The sequence below is a fragment of the Corvus brachyrhynchos genome, unplaced genomic scaffold (assembly GCF_000691975.1).
Source record: "Corvus brachyrhynchos isolate BGI_N302 unplaced genomic scaffold, ASM69197v1 scaffold307, whole genome shotgun sequence".
In the NCBI taxonomy this organism is placed as follows: Eukaryota; Metazoa; Chordata; class Aves; order Passeriformes; family Corvidae; genus Corvus; species Corvus brachyrhynchos.
This window is the reverse complement of record NW_008239288.1, coordinates 4,566,769-4,583,947: the sequence shown is the minus strand read 5'-3', so window position 1 is coordinate 4,583,947 and position 17,179 is coordinate 4,566,769. Positions and strand designations below refer to the sequence as shown.

The 17,179-nt window shown below is 42.7% G+C and overlaps 1 protein-coding gene across 2 annotated transcripts in view; it reads right to left on the bottom strand.

Moving 5' to 3' along the window:
* Positions 1 to 3,361: 3,361 nt before the first annotated feature.
* LOC103619838 (interleukin-2 receptor subunit alpha) overlaps positions 3,362 to 17,179 on the bottom strand; it is a 16,181-nt gene continuing 2,363 nt past the window's right edge. For both annotated transcript variants that reach the window (XM_017740416.1, XM_008638409.2), the window contains exons 2-7: positions 9,925 to 10,110; positions 9,588 to 9,710; positions 9,060 to 9,287; positions 6,641 to 6,694; positions 5,673 to 5,736; positions 3,362 to 4,397 (exon numbers count right to left, since the gene is read on the bottom strand). In XM_017740416.1, coding sequence (XP_017595905.1) covers positions 5,693 to 5,736; positions 6,641 to 6,694; positions 9,060 to 9,287; positions 9,588 to 9,710; positions 9,925 to 10,110 — 635 coding nt within the window. In that variant the 3' untranslated portion in view covers positions 3,362 to 4,397; positions 5,673 to 5,692. The remainder of the gene's footprint in view (positions 4,398 to 5,672; positions 5,737 to 6,640; positions 6,695 to 9,059; positions 9,288 to 9,587; positions 9,711 to 9,924; positions 10,111 to 17,179) is intronic.

Genomic DNA, 17,179 nt, shown 5'->3' with positions numbered 1-17,179 from the left:
CAAAATCCAAACATATTAAGTCTTTTGTACTTTCAAATATATCCTTCCCTGGTGGATGGCATTTCATTTAAGAGAGGCTTAGCAAAATTGTACAGATGATTATTTATGTCTGTGTAAACATCAGATCCATTCTAAGGAATACTCAAAGGCCACAACAACATGAGCTGTTTTTGAGAATCCAGGTCACATTCATGTTTCCTCTGAAAGCAGCAACAACTTAAGCAAAGACCAGTTTTACTTGACATTATTTTCAGAGAACTGCTAATTTGTGATTCATTGTAAACTCAGAGCCTCAAAATGCTTCATAATCTAAAGAACCTTCCATTGAGGCAGATTCATTTATTGAAGAGAACCAAGAGAGAAAGTACACTCACGATCAGCCTGACCTGTCTCAAGTGCTGGATGGATGTTCTGCTGTGCCAGTGGGTTTGAGGGGTTTTACAGCAGATGCTGAAGAAGTCCAGAAAATGCCAACATCATTCCACAGCGGTACCTTGGGAATGCAAGTTGGCATCCTTTTGTTTTTCTTTTCATATGAAGTTACTACCTTCACACAAGATTCAAAGCCCAAAGCAAATGAAACCGTATGATATAAACATGCCAGAAAAACCTGCAAGCTCAAGAAGGCTGAACCAGTGATTTCTGAGCTGGAAGCAAACACGTTGCACTGCCTCCATCCCTCAGAGAGTAAGTGCTAGGAGCAGTGATTTATCTCTGTTTATCCCATGCTGGTTTATATGCAGGTGGAATTGAATGACTACACTTGGTGTCCAGATAAACTTTGGATCTTAGATATCAAAAAAGATTTTAAAGCAAGTGTTTTTATCTTGCTTTTTGAGAAAAAAAAGGAAAGAAAAAAAATGAGGAGAAGGTTTTGCTGCTAAGTGTCTTCCAGTTTCAAGCATGAGAAGTCTTCAGAAAACTGCAGTTTAAGAGTATCAGACTGATGGTGATTATCAGAGAGCACAGGTGAGGACGGTCAAAATGAGCTATTGAGCACATAGTTTGGGAATGTATAAACCAGCTCTTGTGAATACAGACACAGATATTCCAGATTAACACATCACATCTTTTTTTTTTTAACAGCTGAACTACTATGGGAAAAGGGGAAAAACAAGACTCAAGAGTCCCACCCCCTGGGGCTTCATTGAATTATTGAATGGTTTGGGCTGGAAGGGACCTTAAAGATCATCTTGTTCCAACCCCCTCCCAAGGCAGGGACACCTCCCACTATCCCAGGTTGCTCCAAGCCGTGTCCAGCCTGGCCTTGGACACTTCCAGGGATCCAGGAGCAGCCACAGCTTCTCTGGGCACCCTGTGCCAGGGCCTCACCACACTCACAGTTAAGAAGGTATCCCTAATATCTAATCTAACCCCGCCCTCTGTCAGTGGGAAGCCATTCCACCTTACCCTGTCACTTCACGCCCATGTCCAAAGCACCTCTCCAGCTCTCCTGGAGCACCTTTAGGCACTGGAAGGGGCTCTAAGGTCTCCCTGGAGTCATCTGTTCTCCAGGCTGAACACCCCCAGCTCTCTCAGTCTGTACCCTGGAATATGGCTGCAGACAGAGAATCCAAACCTGCCCATCCTTTAGCCCCATGAAGTGCAGTGAGTGACACAGATCACTCCAGCACACAGCTCCTGCACATGTGGCACAAGAGGAGCACTCCTACATAATGCACATAAAAATTTCTCAGTGCCAGTGGTGGTGGTAGAATTTTCTGTATGAAAGCATAATCTGGCAGGTAAGCTCATAAAATGGAAATCTGAGAACTAGTCCTAGAACACATCTGTTTCCAGGGTACACATTAAACTTACAGGTACTTTCACATCTGACATAAATTAAAAGCCCTCTTTCAAAACCAAGTTGTGTTTTTATGTTTCTAAGTCTTCTAGAAGACAGCACTGTCAAATGGAGAGTTTCTCTTTGAATACCCACTGAATGGCTACTCCCCTCCCTTCCCACAACACTGACCTCTTCAGGGTTTGTCTCCCTTACTGCCATCCAAGCCTGTGGACCTTCTCAGAAAAAAAGGGACACCCGAAGAGGGAAATGGCTTCCTATTTACCTTTGCTGCCTTTAGTTTTCTCTTCAAACCCTCCTTGTCACTCAGAGGATCAGTTAGGTTGGAAAAGACCTCCAAGATGATCGAGTCCAATCTTTGACCACCTTGTGGCACCAAGTGTCCCGTTGAGTCATTTCATGAGCACCTCCAGGGATGGTGATTCCACACACTCCCTGGGCATCCCATTCCAATGCTTAACAACCTTTTCTATGAAGAAATTCTTCCTGAGGTCCAATTTGAACCTCCCCTGGTGCAGCTTGAGACTATGTCCTCTGATCCAGTTGCTGGTTGCCTGGGAGAAGTGACAGACCCTCATCTGGCTGCACCCTCCTGTCAGGGAGTTGCAGAGAGCAATAAAGTCTCTCCTGAGCCTCCTTTTTTCCAGGATAAACAACTCCAGCTCTCTCAGCCACTCCTCATAGAATTTAGCCTCCACACCCGTCCCCAGCTCTGTTCCCTTCTCTGGACTCACTCCAGCACCTCAATGTCTTTCCTGAACTGGAGGACCCAAAACTGGACACAGGACTTGAGGTGTGACCTCACCAGAGCTGAGTACAAGGAGAAAATCACTGCCCTGGTCCTGCTGGCCACACTACTGTTGTTACAAGCCATGATGCCACTGGCCTTCTTGACCACTTGGGCACAGCCAGCTCATGTTCAGCTGCTGTCACCAGCATCCCCTGGTCCTTTCCCACTGGGACACTTTCCAGCCACTTTGCCCCAGCCTGTAGCACTGCCTGGGGTTATTGTGGCTGAAGAGTAGGACCCAGCACTTGGGCTTGTTGAACCTCATTCTGTTGGCCTTGTACCATTGATCCAGCCTGTCCAGATCCTTCTGCAGATCCTTCCTACCTTCCAGCAGATTGACATTCCCAGCATACTTGATGTTATCCATGACCTTACTGAACGTTCACGTGATAAGATACGTAGTACAAATAAGTCCTATTCCAACAGGAATAAAAAAGGCCATGAGAAATATAAATATCAAGGCTACAGAGTGAGAATAACTCAACAGGAATACTAACCAGTAAAGCAATGACACATACATTCTATCTCAAACCAGAAAACTAGACCAAGACCTCCTCATGTCTTCTGAGTTATAAGGAAGGGATCCATCCTATTTGGCTTTTGTCATATGCCATGTAAGCATCAGCAGTCAATCTGGTCAATCTGGGCATTGTTAAACTCAATGCAGAGAAATAGGTCATGACCCTGAGACATTTGACCTGTATATACACATCAGTAACTATGTATCTCTGTGTGTGTATAAATAAATACATATTCACCTACATATATTACATCATAATAAAACATTTATTACTATATATAGTATATATTTATTATATCTACTTAGGCAACAGGGTGAGATGAACTGCTCTCTAAAGGCTCTTGTTCCTCCCCACTGCCTGCCTCAGACACAGATACTTGCATTCAGCCAGGTGAAACCCATCTTACTGGGCTGAGCGTGGCTAAAAAGAGGCAGAAGAATATCCAGACCTCACAGATTCCCAATAATGTAAGGACACGTCAAGTATTGTGTGTGCTTGAGCCTGTCCTCAGCTGCCTTTGCGCTGGGTTGTCTCATGCTCTGCAGCTACAAAAGGACCTGTCAAATTAATCAGCTGCCATGATCTGCAGCATCCTTGTCTGAGCTGGAGGAATGATGCAGGAACTGTTGTGGAAAGGAGTAATCCAAAATAACTGGGAAGAGGGGAGTGATGAGGAATGCATGTATATAGTGAACCGTAAGGGAGTCCAGTCACATTTTCAGCTGCAGTGCAGGGGGTGAACAGGTTTAATTTTGAAAGGGAACACTTTGAGAAGGGGAAAAGTAGGCCTACACTTGACCCACCTGGGTGGGGAAGAGGCAGGGGGACATCAGGTGTCCAGCAAAGCAGCTTTGTTGGTGGGGAGCGTGGGGTGTGGGCTGAAATGATGGTGGCACCATCTAATGTGCTTGGGACAGGGGTCCATATGTACTCCTGGTCGCTTGGGAGGGGCTGCAGTTGTATTAGAAATACACCTGCTGCATGGTAGGAGGAGGAGAATTGGGTTTGGGAAGCAGTTTCAGGCAGGGCTCTTTCCCCATCTGTCAGTGATAGGATGCCCTCCTCCTCCCAGCACTCTGTAGGTGGAAAGTCACACTGTCCTCGTAACAATTAAGCCATAACATCTTCTGCCTCCTTCACATTTTGGATTTGAGTGTCCAGGCTTTCTCCTCATTTGGCACTGCTGCTCTTGGAGTCGCTGGTACAATCTGGTTTCTTCTGTGGCAAGTCATTAATTCCATGAGTTTGCATCTGAATGCCACGATTCCCTGAGAAGTCTTCCCTACAATGGGAAAAAGACTTTACTACAGGTGGGAAGAAGCTGGTGTTCTATGGCTTCTTCTATATTTACTATGAGAAACAACAGAGTATTTTTTGCAGAAGACACCATTTAGGATCTCAGTTACTTTTATTTGTCAGTTACTATTTCATCTGGGATTGGCTATTTCACCATTTGTTCCAGCACAGAGCCAGTAAAATGTAGATCATTCTTGACACTTTTTCACCCAACCATTTTCAGAAATCCTACAATGGCCCAGGCAATCTGCACCATAGTTGACCATCTTCAGTAAAGCATATTTCAAAGCACTGTTTACATTTTATATGGCTTTGTCTAGTCATGAATTGACAAAAATCCACTTCCGATGTGATTTCATGAGGTCCTCCCTTCTCACTTTTCAAGAAAAAACCCCATTCAGCTAAGAAGTATCAGTAATTAGTAAGGAACATGAAGAGAAATGAGGACAAAGATTAGCAAAGAGAGAGGAGAAGAGGAGAATTCCCAAATGTCAGATAGGGACATCCTGGCTTAACTAGGCTGGGGATCCTGTGAACAGGAATAGCCTTGGTGCACCTCAGTGTGGTAACAGAAACAGGGAGGAGGCCAGACTGAAATAAATCTGAAGTACAAAGTTGTTATGACACAGTTCTGAAATCAGGGGGATGAAGGAAACAGAATTACGTGGTTGTGGTGGCAGATGCTCCCCCAGACTTCCCACAGTTTGGCCAGAGAGAAAAAGACTGATTGCATAATCTATCTGAAACAACATATTTGCATAATTAACCTTAAATTTCCCACAGAATTAACCTCCCACTCATTATTTGAACTGCCATTCTCAGTTCCACAATGGCTGGGACAAAGAATTTGTCCAGCTTTTTAGAATTATAGAATCACAGAATGATTTGGGTTGGAAGGCACCTTAAAGCCCATCTTGTTCCACCCCCCTGCCATGGGAAGGGACACGTTTCACTAGACCAGGTTGCTCCAAGCCCCATCCAACCTGGCCCTGGTCACCTCCAGGGATGAGGAGTTCATAACCCCTCTGGGCAACTTGTTCTGAGATTTTTTTATTTCAAAAGCTCTGATTCCTCCTTTTCTTGTGCCAGTATTTAACAGCTGAATCAGACAATCCCAAAATCCTGGGTCATATTTAACACCAAAGAAGCTGTCCAGAAATCTAAGCAGTGCAATAGGGAGAGGGTGATCCAGCTGATAACTCTTCCACCTCTAGGGATTTTTTGGTTAGATTTCCCATTTTCCTCGTTGTGTCCCACTTACCTTATTGTCTGCTTGGTGAGTCACACCAAGACAGTGGGAATGATAAGCAGAACAAACCAGATAGCTGTAAAACCAGAAAATCAATATGGTTAGCACTTGGAGTTATCTTATTTATTGCATTTACGCCAGCTGGGAGAAACACGCAAGATCAGGGATAGGGCCTCATCTTGCCCCTGTGCCCAGAGGCAGGAATTTTTCCATGTTTCCCCATTGCTTCCAGGACCCAGACAGAGGGGACTTGGGCAATGGAGAGAGATTGACCACAGCCAAATAACCAGGGACTACTGATGTTGTGGTCTCTGGTTTGCAAAACTCCTCCTTTCCTTCCTTCATCTCACTCCATTATTCCTCCTCATCATAATGTGCACTACAGTTTTCGACAGACTCCAGCTGGAATCAAGAGCCCTTGTGCAAAGGCTTGAGCATATGCACAGTAAGACGCAATTTCTATTTCATCAGCTAATGGCTGAGTGGAAGATGGGGAAGGGAGAGAAGAAAATCACTTCAGACTGATCTAAATGCACTGCTTTAGCTGGGAAGTAATGTTCTATTTGCCCATCTTTTTTTATTCATTTGAAAATGAGAAAAAAACAGCATTTAAATATTTACTTTTTTTCCCCCTGCTTTTTTCCAGTTGAAGTGGTTCAATGAATTCACAGAAAGTCTCAGAGAAGAATCTGAAAATGGCTCCATTTAAAAAACAGGCTTTTGGTTGATCCGTTTTCTTTTACATTTACATTACATTTACATGAGTCTTTGAAAGTTTCTTTATAAAAGCTTAAGTGCTTAAACAATCAGTTTATACTGTCTTCACTAACTTCTCACACAATACATGGATATAGATGTGTCTTGCAGCATATTTAGTAGCTCTTCTGACAGAAATGGATCTCTTTGGAATAGAACAACAAACTGAAAGACCAAGTAAGTGCTCTGGGTGATGGAGTGAAGTTTTTAAGAAAATGGCATACCTGTCACTGGCAGTGTCCTCGATGAGGAAGAGAAAGTGGACAGAAGAGTGAAACCTATGAAGAGAGAGAAATTCTTGATTTTTGTATCAATTCTCTCTTCAGATGAAGAACACCAGAGCAGTGATGAGGACAGAGCAGGCAAAGAGTCAGCTTGTTCCAGCACCAAGGCAGTGCCAAGGGTAGAGTCTGACAGCTCTCCCTCTGCACAGAACGCTTAAAAATTGCCATGTTTGTTTCTTGGCCATCAGTAGATCTTTCCAGCCTAGATATCAACACATGTGCTGATCTGATACCTGTTAATGGTGGGCATGAAGCGAACTGGAATGGGATCCATCAAGATCTTTACTTCATATGAGACTGGAAGGATGACTTTCAAGGTGCCAAGTTAGGATTTGGAAACATGGTTTCAGCCAGGACCTGTTTTTGCCCAGAAATATAAGCCAAAACTTCCCTGGTGCAAGAAATTAATTGAAGTTCTCTCTTATCCTGAAAAGGAAGCTCTGAACTTGCCCCAGTATGAGATATGGACAGATTTTTCACAAGATGTCCTGTAATAGAAGTTTCTTGATAAATTTCTTTGTGCTGAATGCTGAAGGAGAACTGAGAAAGGGGAGTATATTCCTTATTCAACCTCATTATAGACATCACATCATAACCAAGACAAAGGCAACACTTTAGGGGAATAAATATTTGGTGCTCTAATTGCCAGGACATGATCTTGCTTAGGTTTGAGAGCATTTTGCAGGAAACTGGAATTATTGTTCTGGTGAATTAAAGGCCAAGGGGTTTTTTTCATTGCCCAGTCTCATGTTTTTCACAATCCTAGTTTAAAAATTTTAAGATATTTGTAATTTTAAAATACTTGTAATTTCAAAAGGCTGTGTTATTTTCTGGAGCTGGTTTGTTGGTGAGTTATTTCCATCACAGCAAGAAGTTCCTTCATCCTGATAGCACCAAGTGATATTTTCAATGGAAAAAAGTCTGGTGGTGTGATGGAAGAGGAAAGACCAGACAACAAATTGTGATTACCGTACCTGGAACACTCTGAACCAGGCACCACAGGGAAACAGATCTATGAAATAGGAGAGAAAGTCCTGGGTTGATGCTGAAACAGGGTGTGCAGTGGTCTGGTAAGGTCACAAGGGCCAGAATGCTCCTCACCCACTGTTACACAGATGTGGCCTCTGAGGTAGTCACCGAGGCTCAGCTGTAGGCACTGGGCAGAAACAAGGCTTCACAGGGCTCATTTCATCTCAAATAGGTGTAAAATAGAGCAGCTGACAGAGCACCATCAACACCTATTCCCTCTGTTGGTTTTAGAGCCAGCCCAGCTCAGATGTGGCCATCTGTGCAGTAGACATCTACACTTCTGCATGATTAATTTCCTCTTAAAGGAAGTACTGGTGAAAAGCCTTTTTTTTCCAGTCTGTTGGTAGGAAAAATCCTCTCATACTGTCCTTGCATTGGCTTCCACCTCTTTAAATTTCATCCCATTGCACTTCACTGCCTCAGAGGAGGTTGGGAGGGTACTGGAAGCCTGAGGACTGCAAAGGGTGTGGATAGCTGGGTCTGTCCACCTTGTAGCAGGGCATCTTAACCCCCACAAGAGCTTATCCACTGTTTGTTAGCCTGTCAGATAAACAGGACAAGCTGTCTTGTAGTGAGTTCTTTTGGCCACATGGAGTTAACACTGGTCTGGCATCCCCCAGCTGCCAATAAACATCCTACTTTTGAAGATCTGACAAGAAAGGCTGAATTTCTGACAGCCATTCATTTTACAGCTATAAAAGCCACAGCAAAATTTCACAAGGCAGAAATCTGTACATGCTCCTGGAAACGTGTAGAGTTTCTCCTGTGAGTAGGGATATCTATTTCACAGTTACTTCCTAAGGGATTAAGTGAAGGAATCTGTGTAGATTATCGTCATTTTAGTGGTAAATTACATTTGACTCCTAATCAATACTATTTCTTTTGCTGGCTTTAATATAGGTACCTTGATCCAGTGCACTGTTTTATGTTATGCTATAATCTACTAGTAGTTCTTTAAGTTTTATACTCCGTAGTGAGTAAATCTGATTAAGATCTTTCATCTGTTATCTCCTGTCTGTTCATTTGTCTTAATAAATATTCATTTTTATATAAATACATCTGATTTGTCATCAATAAAACTTGCAGAACAAAGTGATTCCTTAAACTGTTGCCAAAATCTGAGGCTAAGGAAAGATTTATCATCATTTAAACCCCTTTCTGTGAAGTCATTTAAATACACAAGGGAGTTCTTTCTTCCCCTCAGAGTCAGCAGCAGGGCTTCTTTAGTAAACTTTTTTGAAGCTCCCACTCTCCCCACAACAGTTGTGGGGTCTGGACCCCCCGATGAGCAGGTAATGACACTGATGTGGCGTAATCACAACCATCTTACCTGGCCCAATGGTCTGTGGTGGCCACTGGTTGCTGTCATTGGTGCATCTCATATCAAGAGGTGTCCAGATGATTTTGCCATTCACCTTCTTGCACGTCCTGCTGCCAAAGGTGGGGGGTCTCTTATCATAACCTGCTTGGCATCTGAAATGTAAGACTTGTCCCACGTAATGCTGTGGAGGCAGCCTTATGGAGGCATGTGGAACCGTCTTGGGAGGACCACAGAAATCTGTGGGAGCACAAGGCAGCACACAGTTAAAGCAGACAGATTTTGCATACTGCTTTTGTTCTTGAAAATCTTGTGCTCTTAGAAAATACAGACAAGCAGGATATACCAAGCCTTTCTAATTCTTGGTCAGGACATAAAATACTCATCTGCTTACACCATATTACTTGTTCAGCCAAGATATTACAGCAATTGTTTCTTTCCCTCTGTCTGCAAAACAATTAAATATTACTCACCGTTTTCACACCACACCATGGAAATCAGCAGGAGAAGTGTTACAGTATTGAATGAGTTCTTATTTACCTTTTTGCTTGAACTCTGAAAGTTCTTCTTGCTTCTGGGGTGCAGGGCTCCTTGGTTCTCTTTCTGGCTTCTGTGTAAGTTCTAACTCCGTCATGGGAGCCATTGATGAAAAATTTTTCTTAACTGTGGAGAAGTTACAATTGCTGAGTTACAGCAAGACAAATATCAGAACAAAGCCAGAACACTCAAACTTTTGGAGGTGGGATAGAACTGTTTCAAGTTTTAACTTAGAGAGATAAGCATGAAAGAGCTTTTGTTAATGCCCAGTTGTGTTTTATACCAAGTAACACATTGGAAAAACACCTCTATGTATAGAAAAAAGACAGTGCTCACTCACCAAGGCATTTAAATTCCCCGTATTTCCAAACAGCACCCTGCTGTTCACTCTTACACTGAATTCCTGGGTATGAACCAGGTTCTCTGTAATAGCCAGGGTGACACTCATAGTACAGTTTGGTCAGTAGTGGATACATTTCAGCAGTAACATCAACAAAATCAGTTGTTGGAAGACGTGGGCACATCTCTGCAAATAGAAAGCCTGAGAATCAGGACAGCCTGGCATTCTACTTTATGCATCAAGAACTTCCCCATTCTCAATACCAGACATGTCCAGCAGATGGGCAACATGAAACACTATCAATATTTTCTTAATGAAGCTGTGCACACTCATTTTGGAGAGCAGCTGCCTGCACCAGAGTGTGCTGCCCTGAGTCTATGGAATGAGGCACAATAGGTAAAAGCAAGCAATTAAAAGTTGCAATCATCTACAAGCAAAGATTTGGAATGGGTGTAGACTCAGTTCTGTCTGAGGACACCAAAGAGCAGCTTACTGTGAAATAAGTTTGTAAACCTAAATATATCTTGTTCCAAAACAAGGACGTGAAGTGTCGTGTCATCAGCAAATCATATCTAAATATACTTCTCAATCAGTTGGAATGAATTAAGTTAGATCATTTCAGTGCACTTGAAAAGCCTGATCAAGCTGAGCTGGAGACCTAGAAGTTGATAAAGGCACGACTTAATGATTATTTAAGGCCTAAAGGCTGTGAAATTAAAAGATCAGTCTGGTTGCACCAGGGCTGGCATTCTGGATCTTTGGGTGCATGAACCATGGTCCTTTATGCTTATGCACAACAGTAACAGCTTTTAGGATTGAAATTTCTTAGTCACCATATCCTCACATTTTCTGCAGTCCTCCCTGACAGCTGTTCATCATTTGGAGTCTGCCCTTGACTCCCAAAGTGCCTTCTCCTTGAAAGACCAACAGCGACTCAACCAGTGACTCCCAGCCCCAGCCCTGCAATGCCCTTTTCTTTCATTTCCTCACTTTGCTATTTTCTGCCCTTTTTACTTTACATTGTCGTGCTGTTTAGTAAAAGTCACAAAGTTTGAAGAAGGCAACAATGAAAAAGTATGTGAGCATAGTTTAACAGCTAATCTGCATAAGGGTTGTTTTAATCCCCTTGTACCTTTGTGTTATCAAAGGATTTGCCTTGTAAACTACATCAGACTGTGGCTTTGAGAGAAGTGACTGCACCCGAAATAGTTAACCACATGTTTTACCACAGACTGTCAGGGTGATTAAAATTAAAAAGTTATCAGATCAGCAGCAAGCTGAGATCATGTACTCTCACTTTCCCTGAAAGCTAAAAGCTTGTTTCCCTCAAGACTTCAAAAGCCTCTTTGAAGCAGATTGCAGATCCGAATCTCAGCACAAGGCACTCAAACCTACAACTCATTAGTCTCTTCTTAAGAAAACCCACAACATTTAACCTACTCATCATAAAGGGGAAGCATTCTTTTAATTGATGATTAAATGTTGGGTTCTTCTGAACCTGCACACATCAGACAGAGATTGTGCAGAAATGGTGCACTTGGGACATGGTGAACATCCACATTGCAGCTGGATCACACACAACCTTCCTCGGATCCAGCCTTTTATTTTCATCCACATTGCTCAAATTCTTGTCTTCTCACATCTAAATAACTGCAGTATCTTCTCTGGCCTTTGCAACCATATTCCTTTCCCTGATCCACAAAGAATTTTGAAAGATGACTTTCCCAGGTCTTGTTGTGACCTTCTGCCTGCCTCCCTTTAACTTTTAATGGCTTCATTGTCACATCAAATATTTTGCTTCCATTTTCAAGAACTTTCTCCTTAGTAACCATTCATAACCCTTCAAGACACTGGCTCCTCCTCCCACACTAGAGCTCCTCACCAATGTGTTTGATATCAAAGTCATTGGCTTTTGGGTTTATTGTACCAGTCCTCATACTGGTGAGGAGCCGTGCATGAATATGGATATTGCAAGATACCCTTCACTATGATTACTCTTAATTGTCTCAAAATATCTTATATACCTTCAGAGGTGCTTGTCTTTATTTGGTTTTTACTCATCTTTCTAGAAAAAGTAGGCACTCAGCATGTAACCCATGCACCGTCCTGCCAGGGAGTTGTAGGGAGTGAAAAGGTCCTTCCTGAGCCTGCTTTTCTCCAGGCTGAGCCCCCCCAGATCCCATCAGACTTGTGCTCCAGACCCTTCCCCAGCTCCACTGCCCTTCTCTGGACATGTTCCAGCACCTCCATGTCTTTCTTCAGTTTCATGTCATGGGACCTCCTGGAATAATGTGGGAAGACTGCAGAGAGGATGCAGACCTGGCAAGGTTCTGGACAGTACTGACCTCGGGAGTGAATCGTGCCTAAAACTTCATTCCATCTCTGTGCCCAAGGAAACTGCATGGTTTGCCCCTAAAAAATCAACATCATTGTTGCATGAGTGGTAAAAGAGCCAAGGGATGGGAAGAAGCCAGGGAATAGGGAATGGCAGGGTAGGTATGCTCCTTCATTAGATTTCTGACTTTTTACATTTTTAGCAAAGAATAGCTTTGCTTTTTTTTCTTTTAAATTTTGCTTTTTTGTTTTGTTTCTTTTTTTGGTGGGTTTTTGTTTGTTTGTTTTTTGGTTTGGTCTGGGGTTTTTTTTTGCTGTTTTGCTGTTTTGTTGGGAATTGGTCAATCAATTTGAGTTCACCTGACATGAAAATAATAATCTTTAAAAAGTCCAGCACATCTGGGCATAACACAGGCTGCCTCACAGCCTGTGGTGGCTCAGTTTTGCACAGCCCAGATTTCCCTCGATTCTGCATCCCTCCATAGCTGCTCCAGGGTTGCACTCCTGCTATTATTTGTTGAAAATATTGCCCTCACACTGCCTTGAGATCTCGAGGTTTTGTTTGCCTCTTCATTTTCCCTTCCCACATATTCCAATTTTTCATCCCCATGACAAGGTGTTGTGTGCCACTATTTCCTTCTCTTTCTATCCTGATGTCCACTGTTTTCTCTTTCCTTCATTCACAAAATTCATCAGCTCCTACCTACCATTCTCACTTCCCACACCCCAAAAGTGTCCTGGGACTCCATTTCTCTGCACTTAGAGGGGCCAGAGAGGTTGGTGTAATTGTGTTCATGGGGATTTTGCCCTTCTGTCAGCTGCAGAATTATGAGAACACATAGCTCTCCTAAGGCAGATGTGAATTTCTGTTTCTCCCCATATCAATGGATTTTTGGTGCCTATAGCATTTGTGGAAATTCTGGAGGTGGTTTCAATTATTATGATGGAGTGGATGGAGACAAACCCTTGGAATTAGAAGGAGACTTGTGAATTCAGACAATAGCCATGAAACATAAGAATTTAAAAGTAGTATTGTTTCTGCTGGAGTGCTCCCCAAATTAAGTTTGATAAGTTTTTTGAGACCTTCAAGCTCTGTCATCTGAGCCAACAGATATGTGTGAGCTAGGGTGTCTGATGCCATTTAAGATGTCTCAGGGCCTCTGGGATTTCCACATGAGCTGTCAGATACCACACAGGAGATATTGAGGGAAAGAAACCCAGCAGATAAATCAGCAGCAGTTCTTTTAGGTTTCTTCCCTCACGCTTCCCATTCAAATACGTCACTCACCCAACCACAAAACTGCTCTTAGTGGGTGTGCTGGCAGTACAAGGCTTCATGAAACCCTCCTGCCTGTTTCTCTTCCATGTCTGAGTTGGCAGAGCAGTGTTAGATGAGGCATCAGAACAACACCTTTAGTCCACAAGAAGTGAGTGGGGAAAATTTGTAACAGGTATTTTTAGTGCTAGGTAAAACACAGACGGTGAGTCACACCACAATAACCTAAACTCAGAACTTCCTCTATCACATGGCCATGTGTCACCAGTGCTGACATTATTCTTATGTCGAGTTAAAACAGCAAGGTGCAAAAATAGGATGATTTTCCCCTTACTACAAAGGCAGTAAAATGGGATTGGTAGAAGCTGGATGTTCTGAAGACTTGGGCAGAAGCAGTGGAAGAAACCAGGCACTGCACACACCTGCCCAGTTCAGAGATGAAGAGCACCTCTCCCCAGAGACACCAACAAATCAAACCAGGCCAAAATGAAGATATTTCCCCAGCTGTGCCTGAAAAGCTAAATCAGCCCTGGGGATTTATGTGCTGTGTGAAACTGTGCTCTCTGAATGGTGCAGTCTCCTGAAGATGAAACTGATACAGGCAAAGCGAAGGAGTTGATACCAACAACAGGACTGAAATGGTAATGAACTTTTTCTAACTTTAAAACTTATTCCCAAAGGATCCTTTAACAAGCAAGCCTCAGCTCTGCAGGATTGTTTCCCCTCCTATTAAAATCATCATTTATTGCTTATGTGGATTTGCAAGATGGGAAGAGATCCCAGCTGTGGAGTTGGGGTACAGACCCCAACTTTACTGTAATTTGCCGGTGAGATTTTTAATTTAACTGTACCTTAGATTATAGAGAGATTATCTTAAAATATATTTTGAGTAGTAGTGAGTCTGCAGAGTAAGTGACAGAAATACAGTGGAGATGAAATGACCAGGCACAAGTTTTAATACGAACAGCAATGAAGGAGAGATCAGCCTTACAGGGCAGGAGGTGGGTTTGAATATTCCCAGCAGTGGAGAAGAGGAATGTCCTGTTCTAAGGATTTGGCAGTTCAGTGCCTGCTGAGTTTTCTGTACCAGAAAATGTCTCTGTTGGAAAGACAGTGTAAAATAAACTGGAATATGAACTGGCAGGAGCTCTAGGACCATAGAAAACTGGGTTTGGGAGAAATGCACTTCTCTTATCTCTTGGCTTAATCCTGCTGACCAGCTATTTGCCATTGACCAAGGCAGTAGAATCTAATGCAAAAAAATTCCATATACAGCAAGGCTAAATTTGGTTGGACAGTGGACTAAGCTTTCTCATGCTAAGCATAATTTAGCCTCTGGCATGTGCCTTCTTAGCTCCTTCTGTGAGAATTGGAACTGGGCAAACCTCTCTAGAGCACAGCAGACACCTAATTTACCTTCTCCAAAGCAAAGCTTAAATGTGCTTCTTTCTTTTTATCAGCTGCAGGGGTGGGAGAACGTTCCTCCATGTTCACGTTAATAATCAGAGTGGTTTACCTGATGCATTGATGGATCTCACACCTGCCCTAGCAGGGACGCTGGGTTGGGGACTTGGACTCAAAATGTGGAATCGGAAGTGGGAACATTAGGAAAGAGGGAGAGGGAGGAAAACTAGCCTGGGCACAGTGCACTGCATAGAAAGTGCACTAAGTGAAGAATGGGGAACGTTTGTTTTTGTTTCTGGGTGTTTATAACATCCTTGGTTCCGCGGTAAAGCCGCAGAGCTCAGATTCTCTACATGCAACCACGGCACATGGTTTTGTAGCAGAACAGAGCCAAGTCTTGAGAATATCATATGTGAAAGCCTTGTTTTGGTATGTGACATTTTTGCTTAAAGAGACAACCTCAGTAACACACATGTCTTTGGTATTCTCATCTAAAAGGAAACAAAAAATTGTCTTTTTAAACAGCATCAGAGGGTTCAGATTCTTTCCTTTGTCTGGAACTTTCTCAGCCTTGCCTTTTGTAGGGCTGAAAGGGCAGTAGAGAATATCCTCTCTGAAATTAATTGAATGGTCTAACAAGTGTGTGTCCCAGTCTTGGGAAAGTGAAAAAAAAAAAAAAAAAGGTCTAGTGGGGAAATTTCTACTTCAAATGTGGCCTAAGGACTCATCTCACCTGACTTAGGGACTTAGCATGGTCATGGAACTTTTCCCCCAAAAGTGTGATGGAAATTTTCTACACATGGCAAGAATTTTTCTGACCTCGTCATGCATGAAATATTTTTCCACATAGAGAGGGTTATATATTCTTCATGTGAGGGCTCACACTTTACAGATTAAGAACATCAAGAAAAAGCAGCAGGTGACAGAGTGCTGCTCCCCTGGCAGGGCTGAGGAATAGGGAGCCAAGTGAAGAAAGCCATGGAAGGACTTTGGAAATGTGAGTTTTGGGGAAGTGTTGGAGGAGATGGAGCAAAGACTCAGTGAGCGACGTTGTTCCAAAATTCAGGACCAAGGTCAGGGAATGGAATCCGTGAGTAGAAAGTACCCGGAAGCTGGACTGTGAAGACAGCATTAATGCAACAGGGAAAGCAGGGCAGACATAGCTGAACATCGAGGATGTAGGGGAACCAAAATAACAACACTCTGAAGGCAACAGGGAACAAAGGCAGAAGCAGTGGCTTTCTAGAAGTAGATACAGAGTGGATTTTTTTCTGCAATAGAAGGAGAAAGGATATAACATCTCACCTCTGATGAGGTGGGAAAACAATTCGTCCAGCTGAAGATGCAGGTACTGCAGGATCTCTGTCTGTAATATCTGCTTTTCCTCAGCAGGATCACACTTTTAAAACATTTTTTAACATTTTTTAAATTTCAGCTGTATATTGAGCCCTTTGTTGCTGAGGGCCACTGTAGCTGAAAGGTTTATAAAGGTATTTGCTCTCTAGTTGACCTTAAAAGAATCACTTGTCCATGTTTGACAACTTTAATGTATTCTGCATTGCATTTCAAATCCATGGGAGCCAGCACTAATATGCAAGTATAATGGGAAAGAAATTCCTCTCATTTACATGACTGAGATCTGGTACCCAACTTGTGTGAATGAGATTCACTTGAATGAAATTCCTTCTTTTGTGAGTTTTAATCCTTTCCAGGTTTAACTTGCAAATCTACTCAGTGTATCCCTGTATGATGAACAGCAAGATGGAAAGGTTGTAGGAGCACAGCTTTTACCTTGTGTTTGACCCTCACTTCAGGCTTCACCCATGCCTACAGCTTCTAGGCAGCTGTGCAGAATAAAGGAGATAAATGAGATGCTCCTCACAGGAAAATCAGCATTTCTCTTATTTTTAGTACTAAGGTGTGGTTTAATTTTTAGTAAATTAATAAATGATCATCCCATGCCTTAACTTCCCCAGTCCCCCAGGACTTTGCCCTCTCAAAACACTTTGAGAACCATCAGTGAAACTGTTCTGTAAAACAAAGGCTTTTTATTTTCTTTTTCCTCTAATTACATTTATTCCTGATAGTGCATTTTGCCAAACACCATCTGGGGCTGGATCTATTTACAAACCTAAACTTGCAGTGCTGGGATGAGCTGAAAAGACTGAGGCAAAATAATAAAAAAAGCACTGTATGTGCTGAGGCCTGGTTGGTTTTTGACCAGTTTGACCCAGCCTCTTT